General features: G+C 44.0%; 1 protein-coding gene across 40 annotated transcripts in view; it reads left to right on the top strand.

Moving 5' to 3' along the window:
* CCDC91 (coiled-coil domain containing 91) overlaps positions 1-14,154 on the top strand; it is a 102,573-nt gene that overhangs the window by 29,913 nt on the left and 58,506 nt on the right. For all 40 annotated transcript variants that reach the window (XR_015949951.1, XR_015949950.1, XM_088669419.1 and 37 more), the window contains one exon: positions 5,700-5,777. Coding sequence is in view for 38 of the 40 variants with exons in the window: in XM_088669419.1 (XP_088525545.1) it covers positions 5,700-5,777 (78 nt within the window). In the remaining 2 variants the exon portion in view is untranslated. The remainder of the gene's footprint in view (positions 1-5,699; positions 5,778-14,154) is intronic.

Raw genomic sequence — 14,154 nt, 5'->3', positions numbered from 1 at the left:
CTCTTTGTGCCCTCCATCTTTCCCAACATCAGGGTATTTTCCAGGGAGTCTTCTCTTCTCATGAGGTGGCCAAAGTATTGGAGCCTCAGCTTCAGGATCTGTCCTTCCAGTGAGCACTCGGGGCTGATTTCCTTCAAACTGGATAAATTTGATCTTCTTGCAGTCCATGGGACTCTCAAGAGTCTCCTCCAGCACCATAATTCAAAAGCATCCATTCTTCGGCGATCAGCCTTCTTGATGGTCCAGCTCTCACTTCCAAACATCACTACTGGGAAAACCATAGCTTTAACTATGGAGCTGGACCATAAAGAAGGCTGATCGCTGAAGAATTGATGCTTTTGAATTATGGCGCTGGAGGAGACTCTTGAGAGTCCCATGGACTGCAAGAAGATCAAATCTATCCATTCTTAAGGAAATCAGCCCTGAGTGCTCACTGGAAGGACAGATCGTGAAGCTGAGGCTCCAATACTTTGGCCACCTCATGAGAAGAGAAGACTCCCTGGAAAATACCCTGATGTTGGGGAAGATGGAGGGCACAAAGAGAAGAGGACGACAGAGGACGAGATGGTTGAACAGTGTTCTTGAAGCTACAAACATGAGTTTGACCAAACTGCGGGAGGCAGTGGAAGACAGGAGTGCCTGGCGTGCTATGGTCCATGGGGTCACGAAGAGTCGGACACGACTAAACGACTAAACAACAACAACTAAGGCCCATTTGACTTCACTCTCCAAGATCTCTGGCTCAAGGTCAGCAACCACACTACCTGAGGTGTACGAGACCTCCATATCTTTCTGGTATAATTCCTCTGTGTATTCCTGCCACCTCTTCTTGATGTCTTCTGGTTCTGTTAGGTCCTTTCCACTTTTGTCCTTTATTATGGTAATCTTTGTACGAAATGTTCCTTTCATATCTCCAATTTTCTTGAACAGATCTCTGGTTTTCCCTATTCAATGGTTTCCCTGCTATGTAGAAACCCCTTTTAGGAATATGCAGATAACTTTAGCCCTTCAGGTATTTGGGAAGTGAAAAGAAGCTTTTGCTCCCCTCTTCTCAAATGTGTATTGCAGTGATTTTCAATCAGTGTGCCGTGGGGTGCCACGAATAATGGCCAGGGGTGCTGCGGGCAACACTGGCCTATGTCCCTTTTTCCTTCCTTCCATCCTCTGATGTCCTCTCACATCTGTGCCTACCAAAGGCTGGCACAGCTGTTTGTTGCATTAGCCTTGGCTACAAGTGCTGCAGGGGGATGGTGCTGGTTGCCAAGAGCTGAGGTGGCCTCAGAGTAAGCAAGCAGGCAGGCAAGGGAGCCCAGCCAGTCAGTCCATGAGCCCTTGATGTTGGGAATGGACAGACAAGTCCCATGCCCCTGTGGGACTGTGTGAGGAGGCTCAGAGACCAGGGCAGCAGCAGTGACTGCCCAGAGGACACCCAGGGAGAGGGGTGTTTACAAGTGGAAGGTCAGACTCCTAGAAATGAGCAGGTCATGACACCCACCAATTTAAAAAGAGCAGTTCCATCTCTGTTGAAATGAAGACTAAAGATGAGCCTTCCAGTAAATGTAATCTGACTTCAAGATCTAATGCTACTGTGTTACAAGGGATATGGCCAGGACTCTCTTTCTTCCAGGCTTTGGTTATTGAATAGTAGCTAAAGCATTAGGTGTCTAGACACTTGAATGTTCAGTAGCATTCTGAGTCATTCTTCTAACTTTAGAAGGTTATTTATGCTTCCATAAACATTTGGATATTAACAGTTTCAAGTTGGGTGCAATTATTTCAAAGAACTGTTAGAGCTGGAATCTGGGTGGATAAAATTAAATTGTGTCTTAAAAAACAAAATAAATTAGGTTTTTAAAAATTAAAAGCAATTTTAAGAGAATATATATTATTTGTATATAAGTGTTAGTTAATCTGTGTCCTTAAATATGCAGTAATAGAATGATACCTGACTAATGTAAATAAATATAATGTTTGTAATCACTTAAAATTAAAAATTTGCTTTCAAACTCATTGCATTACTAGCTTTCCCAGGTAAAGGAAAACGTGACTTTTGAGGTCAATCATTATCTATATGACACAGTAATTCATATGCTGGCAGTTATGGACCTTGAGACCTTTCAACCAGACACTTTATTTCCATGTCATAGGGAAAGAGTGTTTTGCCTAGTCACTACAATTCATCAGTTATATTTAACTAATAATAACAACAACAATAATAAATTAGTATTCTTCTTTAAAAAAGAGAAACTTAAAGTGGTTCACAGAAGAAAAATCATCATACAAACAAAAGTCAGCATTTCAATAAATACAAATAGCAGCAGAAAGGATAATAACAATGTTGTCCTGTCTGGAAAAAAGCACAATAGCAGCAGAAACAGTTAATAAGCTTTGAAAAAAAATCAAACTAAATCTGAAAGATAAAAGAATTGAATTAGCTTTTTCAAAAATACTTTGGCTAAGATTTTTAATTTTTATTGATGTATTTCTGCAAAAACTGGCACCATAAACAATTTAGCACTGTAGTTTTGAAGTGGCATATAATGAGGTTTACAAAATAGCTTAAAATATAAAACCAGTCTTCACCAAACAAATGAAGCCTGAAGCAGCACACTGGTGTGCCATCTCATTTTTTTCCTGGAGAAAACATTTCATAAAATTGGTTTCACTACTAAGAGGTTCTGCTCCTGGGCCCTGCCAACCTAACTTCATTCAGGAGCATCACCTGAATGAGGTTGAGGTGCCTGGAAAAAAGTGACAAGTGGGGTGCCGCAGGGTCCTGTCCTCGGCCCATTGTTGTGCAACATCTTTATAAATGACTTGGATGAAGGAATTGAGAGGATGCTTATCAAATTTGTATATGAAACCAAACTGGGAGGGGTAGCTAATGCCGCAGAAGACAAAATCAGATTGATTAATTAATTAACTGCCCTATACCCAGGGGTATCAGGGCAGTTCACAGAATAAAATCAAGATATAAAACCACAAAATACCTAATAAAAATAAAAACAACGCAGTAGCCCCCCCCCCCAACCACACGTTTTAAAAGGGCATAGGATGTAAATCGTATCGACCGAAGGCCTGCTTATAAAGGAATGTTTTTGCCTGGCACCTAAAGATGTATAATGAAGGTGCTGGGCAAACATCCCTAAGGAGAGCATTCCACAGATGGGGAGCCACTGCAGAGAAGGCCCGTTCTCATGTTGCCACCTTCCAAAGATCTCAGGGTCTGGGCAGGTTCATATGGAAATAAGCGGTCCTTGAAGTATTGCAGTCCTGAGCCTTTAGAGGCCCTGAGGCTTTATAGGTCAAAACCAGCACTTTGAATTGGGCCTGGAAACTAACTAGTAAGCCAGTGCAATCGGACCAGGATGGGTATAATATGCTCAAACCATCTTGCTCCGGTGAGCAACCTGGCCGCTGAATTCTGCACTAGCTGAAGTTTCTGAACCGTCTTCAGAGGCAGCCCTACATATAATACATTGCAGTAATCTAACTTTGAGGTTACCAGAGCATAGACAACAGTAGTTAGGCTATCCCTGTCCAGATAGGTGCGTGACTGGACCATCAGCAGAAGCTGATGGAAGGCATTCCAGGCCACTGAGGCAAAGGATCCAGGAGTACCTCCAAGCTACGAACCTGCTCCTTCAGGGGAAGTGTAACCCCATCAAGAACAGGTGACCTCCCACCCATCTGGTCTAGGGAACCCACCCACTAACAGTGCCTCAGTCTTATCTGGATTGAGCTTCAGTCTGTTGGCTCTCATTCAGTCCATTACTGAGGCAGGACACTGGCCCAGCACTTCCACTGCCTCACCTGCAGATGTAAAGGAGAAACAGAGCTGAGTGTCATCAGCATACTGCTGACAACGTACTACGAACCCCTGGAAAACCCCACCAAGCAGTTTCATGTAGATGTTAAACAACATGGGGCATAGGATTGAGTCGTGCAGAACCCCACATTGAAGGTTCCACGGGGCTGAATAGCATTCCCCAAAGAACACCCTCAGGGAACGACCATCTAAGTAGGACTGGAACCGCCGCAAGGCGGTGCTACCCACCCCTAGTTCGGAGAGTCACTCCAGAAGGATACCATGGTCGATGGTATCAAAGGCTGCTGAGAGGGACACATCTCCCTTGTCTCTCTCTCATAGAATCATAGAATCGTAGAGTTGGAAGAAACCACAAGGGCCATCCAGTCCAACCCCCTGCCAAGCAGGAAACACCATCAAAGCATTCCTGACAGATGGCGGTCAAGCCTCCGCTTAAAGATCTCCAAAGACTCAAACCAATGGCTTCCAGTTCCAAGAAAGGAGATTCTGACTAAACATTCTGACTGGAAGAGCTGTTCAACAGTGGAACAGACTCCCACGAGAGGGGAGTTTTAAAACAGGTTCGATGGCCATCTGCCATGGATGCTTTAGCTGAGATTCCTGCATTGCAGGGGGGTGGTGGACTAGATTACCATTGGGTCCCTTCCAGTTCTAAAATTCTATGATTCTATAATTTAAGGTAAAATTCAATTGGATATAACTTGCATGTAAGCCATTTTGAGCTCAGTGGAGAGTGTGGAGCTATTTTGTGGGAAGCATACCCTCTCCAGGTGCTTTGCCATCTGAAGGATGTAATAATCCTCAAATAGTAACAGGGGACCAAAAGGGCTTCCAAGGATAATCTTGGCATGTGATCTAAAGATAGATCCCCAAAGATCTTGCTATAATGCACGAGCCAGTTACTGGCAGATATCTCTGCATTCATTAGGGGTCTAACTATATGAAACAATATACCTAGAAACAGGATCCAAAAGTTAGATTATTTCCTTTTGGCTGCAGCTTGTCCCAGTTGAGTCAATTTTTGCCCAGCATACTCCCTCTTTTCTGTCTTCAGAAGTAAACTTGACTGTGGGAAGGAGTTAGTAGGTCTGTTTTTGCAGGACTGTGGAGATGGTTTCAATAATTCTTTTTGGCACATCTTGGTCAAGCTACCCCTGCAATGAACCTATGTTTCAGTTAAAATACTAATTATGGACTATCATAGGTCAGAGGTGTTGAAATACATTTTGTTAGGCTTGCAAAATGTCATAGTTCATTGCCAAGGCTTCCTGACAAAGAGTACAGCTTTTGAGTAACCCAACTATAGAAGAGGGTAGGTGTCTTGTCCGTGGAATTTGTCTTTCACAATACTGAGCGGAGTGATTAAGGGATGAATGTCTATAGTATTAAATTAGCAGAACCAATGGATAATTATTACTTTTAACCATGTTGCTAACCTCAAAGCAATGAATATCAAATAAAGGAGGAGGAAACAAAAGTATGATTATTTATTATTTATTAGATTTTTGCACACCCTTCATGAGATCTTAGGGCAGTTCACATAATAAAATACAGGATAAAATAAATAAAATACTGTAATCAATGGTACTGCTATGGGCTTCTAAAAGTCATATATTTATTGCTGTGAAGATGATAAAAGTTGATGAAAGACTTAAAAGTTCAAGAAATTCCAGACCAGATTTATTTTTTATTTTATCCTGCAATTAGGGATGATGGCAGCTTACTTCAGCAATAGTTAATTTAAATTTTAGAAGATTCTAGAGATGCTCTGTGCAGGTGTAGAACTCAGTTGTACGGTTGCAGGTAGCCTCTTGAACACCAGTGGTTGACTAGATGTTGTCATGACTGTATGATTATATATTTCTTACAGGAGAAGCATAAACTTGAGTTGGAAGACTTGAGAAGAGCTGGCCATGAGGCCTTGGCTATTATTGTGGAAGAATTTAAGGTAAATATATTTATATTTATAAAAATGCTACAGTGAGTTGACCTAGTCTGCTGTGATTGCTATGTGACTTTCCTGTAGATGTAGATGTAGGAAGCAGAAATGCTCACAGGATGTCTTGGGCCTGTTGTCAAGCCTATTGTCATGTCTGCTTCGGGGATTTTTGGATGAAGCCAATTATTTGGATCCATTACTGTCTGGTTTCTGTCCTAGTTTTGAAATGGAAACTGCCTGGGTGCTAGGAGAGGGAAAGGAGTGCCATTCTGTTGATTCCTGTGAACTTTTCCATTCAGTACCATTGAGTGTGACTTCCTTCTCTGCTTCCTGGAAATTATTGCACTCTGGAAGCTATACTTCATTGGGAGAAGTTATCTGCAAGTTTGGACTAAGGTGTCATCAGTAGTGGAATATATATTTCTCTGCCTCTCATTTCCATCATCAGTCAGAACACATAACTCCATTTTTCTGCCATACTTTAAAGTGTTACCCCAAAGACCTTCAATAAAGACCTGACCAAGCCACAGATTCACTAAGATTCACTTCTTCTTGGACCATGAATAGCACAAGAAACAAGCTTGAGATTACATTGTTTTTAATTTAAATTGGTTTGATGCAGGCTAAGTAAATTCCTACTGTAATATGAGACAATTTAAGCCATTTTTAATCCACCAGGTGTTTTTTAGTTCTCTGGTTCTTATTTGAACCTCAGCCTTAGCGTTGGCATAGGTTTTTTTCTTAGTGGCACAGTGTCTATCTCTTTGCCAGATCTGAAAGGCCTTCCTTTTCTTGTCAATCATGCGTTCAATCTCACTGTCATTCTCATCAAACCAATCCTGCTGTTTGTTGGTTTGGTATCCAATAGTTTATTCACAGGCTGCAATCATGGATGTTTTTAGCTTGGTCCAGTGTTCCTCAATGTTATCAGGGAATTCTGAAAGCAGATTGTCCTTTAGAGTTGTTTGGAAGCAATTCCGCTTAATGGGATCTTGAAGGGCTTGAGTGTTCATTTTGCGCCTTGGTTTCCTTCTTTGAAGCCTGCGTTGAGGTATAATCTTGATAGCCATTGTGGAGCGTATTAGTCAGTGATGTGTCCAGCAGTCATCAGCGCTCGTCATAGCTCTGGTAAGGAGCACATCACGGTGATCCTTAGCATGGGAGTACGAGATTCCCGATGGCTTTGCTCACAAGGGTCATAGGAACATGCAAGCCCACTCACCATGACAAGGGGATGATCCGGCGAGTACCATCTAGTTGGAAACATGCAATAGTAGTCCCAATCTTTAAGAGAGGCCAGCCAAACGTGGCTTCTAATTATAGGCCAATCAGTCTGCTTTCAATAATAGGAAATCTGTATGCCTGCTTTCTCTGTAATAAACTGAGAACTTTTCTAAATGACTATAACGTACTATATGAAGCTTCCCGCAGAACCACTCAACATCAGATCACTGTCTAATGTTGTCCCTCCTAGCTGAGAAGTACATCAGACCTCTACAGGGAAAACTCTTTGTGGCCTTTATTGAGAGCCAGTGTGGTGTAGTGGTTAAGAGCGGTAGACTCGTAATCTGGGGAACTGGGTTCGGGTCTCCGCTCCTCCACATGCAGCTGCTGGGTGACCTTGGGTAAGTCACACTTCTTTGAAGTCTCTCAGCCCCACTCACCTCACAGGGTGTTTGTTGTGAGGGAGGAAGGGAAAGGAGAATGTTAGCCACTTCAAGACTCCTTAGGGTAGTGATAAGGCGGGATATCAAATCCAAACTCCAACTCCAACTCCTCCTCCTCCTCCTCCTCCTCCTCCTCCTCCTCCTCCTCCTCCTCCTCCTCCTCTTCTTCTTCTTCTTCTTCTTCTTCTTCTTCACCTGAAATCTGCCTTTGACTCCATCCCCAGATCTAAACTATGGTCAAGTTACATCTAGTTTTGAAGGATAAATGCCTCCTACATCTTATTGTGGAAGCAAATTGCAGGTTAGGTGTGGGTTGCAGGGCCAGCTCTCAGACTGTATTGAGATGGCCAGGGGAGTGAGACAGGGATGCATTTTGGCCCCTACTTTGTTCAGTTTGTTTTTGAATGACTTAGACGGAAGCTTAATGGATCCTGACGGCCATCTCCCCAAAATAGGAATGCAACCATCCTCTCCCGATCCAGACCTGGCCTGAACTACCAACTAAGGAAATTCTCAGACTACTGCTCTGGTAATGGGTTATCCATTAATTATGAAAAATCAAAAGTCCTGGTGTTTGAGAAAAGATTCTCCCCAAGTAAATGGGTATTGGATAGTCGCAAACTAGAGCAGACCAAATACTTCTGGTACCTGTTGGGATATTTGTTCACGCCGATCTTCTCAAGCAGCGAGGCTAGTGTGATTTGTGTCTGTGTTCCCAGGAGAAAGGAATGTATCTTATCTGCCTTTCTCTCCATGTGATGTTTTCACTGTACTTTACTTTCTGTTCTCCAGCAATGCCGGACGCTTTTACATGCAGCTCTACCCCTGTTTCTCCAAAAATAAGACGTAGCCATAAAGTAAGCCGTAGCAGGATTTTTAAGTATTCAAGGAATATAAGCCATACCCTGAAAATAAGACATAGTGATAGGCGCAGCAGCAATGCCAGCCGCGGCAGGAGGGGGAGGAAAAAAATAAGACATTCCCTGAAAATAAGCCATCGTGTGGTTTTTTGAGGAAAAATAAATATAAGACGGTGTCTTATTTTCCGAGAAACACGGTAACTGTCTAAGCTGGGCAAGCAGAGACACACTCTGCAATTTGCCACAATAAAGTAGTTTAGCTCTTCTTTATGCTTTTGTGTGTGTTGTTCTTCACGGTGGGAACAATCACATATTTCCCGTGCCACCAGACTCACCTCGTAGCCAGGAATGTGCACACAGGTTTTGTCCTAGCCCTGGGGGCAAGTCTCACAACTGGCCCTGGGCAGCCAAATGCTAACAGTACCTAGGGCGTCTATTCCATCATTCTAAGTCCTGGAAACACCATTGGCAGACTGCCTATCAAAAGGCGGAGGTAAGCAAACTAGCTATACTTCAATTCTTTTATACAAGGGGAGGCCATTATGTTCCATCAGCCATTAGAGTATTTAATGCAAAATCTGTCTCTCAACTCCTCTACACCTCAAACATCTGGTTCAATGGCTCATTTCCCAAAGTTTCTCCGGTCCCTTTTACAGGTTCCAAATTGTGTTCCAAATGCAATTCTATTTCTAGAAACAGGTGAATGCCCTCTCTCAAGTAAAGCATGGCTCAAGATCTCAGTTTTTGGCCTAGGGAAGGGGTTACTTTCACACCTAAACAATGAGGAGTTTATCAGCTCATGGAAGAAAACGATGGTCAGAAAAGCCACTTCAATTGGAATGCCATCTTCTCTCTTGTACCATCTGGGCAAAGGCTCTGGGACTTATCACTTGGTGATCTCCAATCTCAATCTCATGTTATCTGTGGCCTGATAGTAGGAATTCATTACGGGTATGATTTTCAGATACCCGGATATCTTAGAAATCTGTCTGTACCAATTTATCAGCGTCTCTTTACCAAAGCCAGATTAAATGTATTTCCATCAGAAGTGCTGAGAGGCATCCCTGCTCAGAATAGGCTCTGTGTATGCTCTCAGGACGTCGATTGTATGAGGCGTATCCTACCTACTGCATTGCGGACAATATGAGCAAGCTAGGGATCTATTGATTAAACCCCTACTGGCAAATCAGCCGGGTAAATCTGAAGCTTACTATACTAAATATCTTCTGGATGACAAGTCCAAGATATCACAGTGGTCGTGGCAAAGTTTCTTTCGGTAGTCATATATCAAAGATCATACTTAAGACTAAACAAATATCGTCTCAGTCTTTCTCTCCTGGGGGGGGGGGGTTGTCTATGAATCTGCATTTTATTCTGAATCTATGTTACCGTTCTTTGGACTGCAGTAAAGATTATATATGGTGGAATATAAATACATCAAATAAAAATATGTTATTAGTCAAGTTCCCTGCTTTGGATTTTTGTCCTACCACTTTTTTGTCTGAAAACCACCAGTTACAGATGTTTGTCAGGGACTGTACTGAAGGGGACGAGATGGAGGAGGAATGGAGGAGATCAGACACCCCTGCTGCTGTTCTCCTGACGCTGCAGGATAAGAGGAATGCAGCCTTGATTTACAGCAGGGGTTTGAGGAAGGTCACAGCTCAGAGATCTTCCTCTGAGTTGGGAAGTGTTAGGAGAAGGGGAAGGTGAGGCAGAGCCAGGAGAGGCAGAGCAACCAGCTGACTCCTTGTCACTGGAGAGTATTTCTGACCCCCCCCCCCTTCTCCTAGAACTCTGCGTTTGTTAAGAGTGCAGGAACAGAGGACTTGGAGACCCCAGTGGGGAGGGGTACCTATAAGGGGGTATGTTGGGGAGGGTCTCCCGTTTCCCGTGCAGCGGAGGTGGTTTCGGGGTGTGGCCTGGGCCTGGAGGGTCAGGCTGGTTCTCGAGGCCCGGTCTGGATCTGGAGTCCTGGCCTGGGTGTGGAGGTGGCATGGGCATTGGTAGAGGAAGGATCCGGCCTGACTGTCTGTGGTGCTGTCGTCGGAGGCGGCTGAGGTGGTTTCGGGACCTGGGTCTGGAGGAGCAGCCTGGGTCTGTAGGCCCGGCCTGGTTGTCGAGACGGCATGGGAGTCGGTGGCGGCAGGGTCCGACCTGCCTGCCTCTCGTGGCGTCATTGGTCGCGGGTGAGGCGGTTTTGGGAGATGGTGTGGGCCTGGAGGTTCGGCCTGGGTCTCCAGGCCCAGCCTGGTTGTGGAGGTGGTGTTGGCGGTGGGGGAGCGGCTGGTCTGGTGAGGGAGGAGGAGGGGGTGGGAGGGATGTGGCAGCACTACAGAAATGGAGTCTGTTCCTTTGTCATCCACTGGATGGAGTCCCCCCCCCCCAAATTCATGTTTTTACCTGTGACAGGTAAACACTTGCATATTGGACTGGAACATTGTGCCCAAATTTGAACTCAATCGGTCAAGCGGTTTTGGAGAAAGGTCATGACACACAAACATGGACCTTTTATATATATATATATATATATATATATATATATATATATATATATATAATGAGAATTTCATCCCTTGCCACTTCTACTTGCCACTTTCTTGAGCTCTCCTTCAAAATGTGTTTATCTGTCCTACAGCCAGTAATAACACGTACAGGGACTTCATTCAACTTTTCTGCATCTCCCTATCCCTTTAGCTTCCCTTCCACTCCTTTATGTTACCATCTAATGATATTAAATGTCTCTGGCCAGATTTCTGCTTCCAATATACATAAAGAAATGTTTGTTGTTGGTCTTATTGTGTGTTTTATTCTGTTTTGGTTTGCTTTCCTTATTGTCAACATACAGTTATTTTCTCATGTTGTTCTTCTAATTTGGGAAAGACTTCATTTCTCTGAAGGCCTCGTCTTGTTTTTCATAGCGACTTTGATTCTGTTTGTTAACCACACTAGCAGCCTCTTGGACTTGATGGTGCCTTTTCTAATCTGTGGTATCTGTAGCTGGGCTTCTATTATTGTGGTTTCAAATAATCTCTAGCTTTTTTGGGGAGAATTGATCCACAACTTCCCCTTTCAACTTCAATTTAACTCATCCCCTCATTTTTTAGAAGTTTCCTCTTTTGAAGTCAAATGTGATTGTGTTTAACATTTTGGCAATATATGTATGTTTAGTTGACAGCACTGTGGTAGCTGTTCCCAGTTGGTTCAACGGCAGACCTCACGCTGAGTTCTCAGAGTCATTTAGGATCAAGTCCAGGGTCACTTTGCATCTGTTTGGTTCCATGGCCAACCAATTACTAAAGGACCAGCCATTTAGTAATGCATCTTTGTTTTGACCCAAACACAGATTTGCCCCATCTATGTAAATGTAACTGAAATGGTACAGCACCTTCTCCTTTGGATATCACCCTGATTTCTTTCTCTGTTTCATCACCCTCAATATGTCATCTTCAGCTCCCAGCTGTTCCCTGTTCTCAGGCTTGCTTATCAAGTGGTGGCAGTGGTGCTGTAAAATGAGTTGTTCCGTTCCTGGCCCATTACACTGTTTCTGATGTGTAAGCCAGCTTGCCAACAGAACAGAGAGGTCCTTTCCCTTGTTCCTACCCATGAACAAGTGGGTGGCTCTACTGCCAATGGGCACTGGAGGGGTCCAGGCAAGGTGTGAGCCCCAGGGTGTGTACCTGGCCCCCAACAAATGCTCCTGTATGCTGGCTGCTGACTCTGGTTTTATGGGGAATAATCATAATCCCTCTGTGCATAATCCCTCCATGCAATGAATTTTTTTCTTTATTTCCCCTGTATCTGTTTTCTCATTCAGCATTCAATACCCCAGCTCTCTTTCTTACATTCTCTCTCTCTACAAATAACTCTGGCGTGCACATTTCCCCTTATGTCCATTGGATTTTCTAACAAGTCATCGTATACTCATTGCTGAGTTCTGTGCCATCTCATTGGAAGATCTACCAACTGTACACCATGACTTGTCACGAATCAGCTGCTCTTCAGCTTCTGCTACCTTTCGCCCAGAGGTTAATTAAAAAGCTGCCTTGTGATCTTTTTGATACTAACTGCCAACAGCCCAAGTCCATTTTGGGTCAAGTGGAGCATGTTCCTTTTCCAGAGTGTCTCATGATGTGCAATAATTTTTTACCCCTCCTCCAGAGCACTGGTGTTGTGTTGGTTGTTGGCACCTGGGGTGTGCATGTGTGTGCCGGGCGGGGTGGGGTGGGGGACGGCGCCTGGTGGAGAGGTGCCAACCCTTGTTGCCACCAGAGTAACCCCACCCCCTACTGGAGCGAAGTGGGACTGCACTGAGCTGCCTGCTTGCCTGCACAGGGTGGACCCCAGCTGGCCAACACGGCCCTTGGCTGGTGGAGAGGAGCACCATGTTGTGTGCTGGCGTCGCCTGCATGGGGGAGTTTGGTTCACACCCGCTCAAAAAATGTGTGCCTGGGGCAATGACACACCATGTTACACACACCATGTTACACCCTTGCTCCAGACTGTCTAGGTGGGCCGTGTCTGTGGAATGGGTAGCATTTCTGAGATTTTTGCTTGGGAAGCCCAAGATTTTAACATACAATCCAAAGCCCTATCCCCCCCCCCAAACCACACCATTGCATTTTAGTGGTGTCAGCATGCACCAGCACCACTGATTATCCCCCCTTCACACACACACAATTTTTTTACCTTCAACATTTGCATCAAGCAGGCAACATGATGAACACAAACCCATATATATTCCAAATGGCTTCCACTCCTGGGAGCCCACTATTCCTCACTCGCTCAGGTGCAGCCTCAGTGTGAGTGTGTATCTATTTGATACCCAGTTGAGAATCGGGTTGTTACAAATCATAAACTGCACAAATCATAAACTGCTGCTGCTTTCCATTCCCATGTTTATTTCAACAAACAGACAGCATAAGACAACTTGAGGAAAATTCAGAACACTTAAAACATGAGAGAGCAAATTAAGTGAACCTGGAGCTGTGTCAGCCAACTTTTCTCTTGCATGTTAACCTAACTTGATTTAATCTCTGTCTTTTATGCTGCTGTTTGTTTAACTTTTATCCTTGATAATTAACAACGGTAAAGAAAAGTAAATATAACTCTTGGAAATATTTTTCTTGGCTCATGATATACTTAGAATCATAGAATTGTAGAGTTGGAAGGGACCCTGCAAGGGTCATCTACGTAGTCCAGTGTTTCCCAATCTTTTTCTGACCATGGCCCCCTTCTAACCTTGTTTCCTTCCCGTGCCCTCCCCATGAGTGTAGCCAAGGGAGGGTTAGGGGGTCAACTACCCCTGCAAAAGAAGTATAAATGAATACGAATCAGGTTCTGCCCCCCCCCCCAAAGTCAGTCCCCTTTACAAAAGTTCTGGCTACACCCATGCCCTACGGTAGAAAGGGAGCTAATTAAATGTTTTGTTTGTAATTAGAACATATTATGTTCATAATTTTTATAATTTATACAAAATTCCATTACTTAAAACGATAGGAACATAATGAAATATTGTTGAAGCAGAACAACAAAGAATCCTGGAGCTGGAAGGGACCCCAAGGGTCATCTTTCTAGTGCAACCCCCTCCAACATAGGAAACTCAGCTAAAGCATCCATGACGGATGGCCATCCAACCTCTCCAAGGAAGGAGAGCCCAGAGCCTCCTGAGGGAGATCCATCTTCCATGTATTATAAAAAGTAAACAACACTTATTTGACTTCAATTATTTGACGTCAACTTAACTCCCTGCAGCTGTCTTCTAAGTAGACACTTAGTTATGTACTAGAGCAAGTCAGCAGCACCAGACAATCCCCGCTTGGCTAGGCACTGGGGCGGATTGCACAGCTGGGCTGATCC

This window comes from Zootoca vivipara, chromosome 5 (assembly GCF_965207765.1).
Source record: "Zootoca vivipara chromosome 5, rZooViv2.hap1.1, whole genome shotgun sequence".
Classification (NCBI taxonomy): Eukaryota; Metazoa; Chordata; class Lepidosauria; order Squamata; family Lacertidae; genus Zootoca; species Zootoca vivipara.
This window is presented reverse-complemented; position numbering and strand designations above follow the sequence as displayed.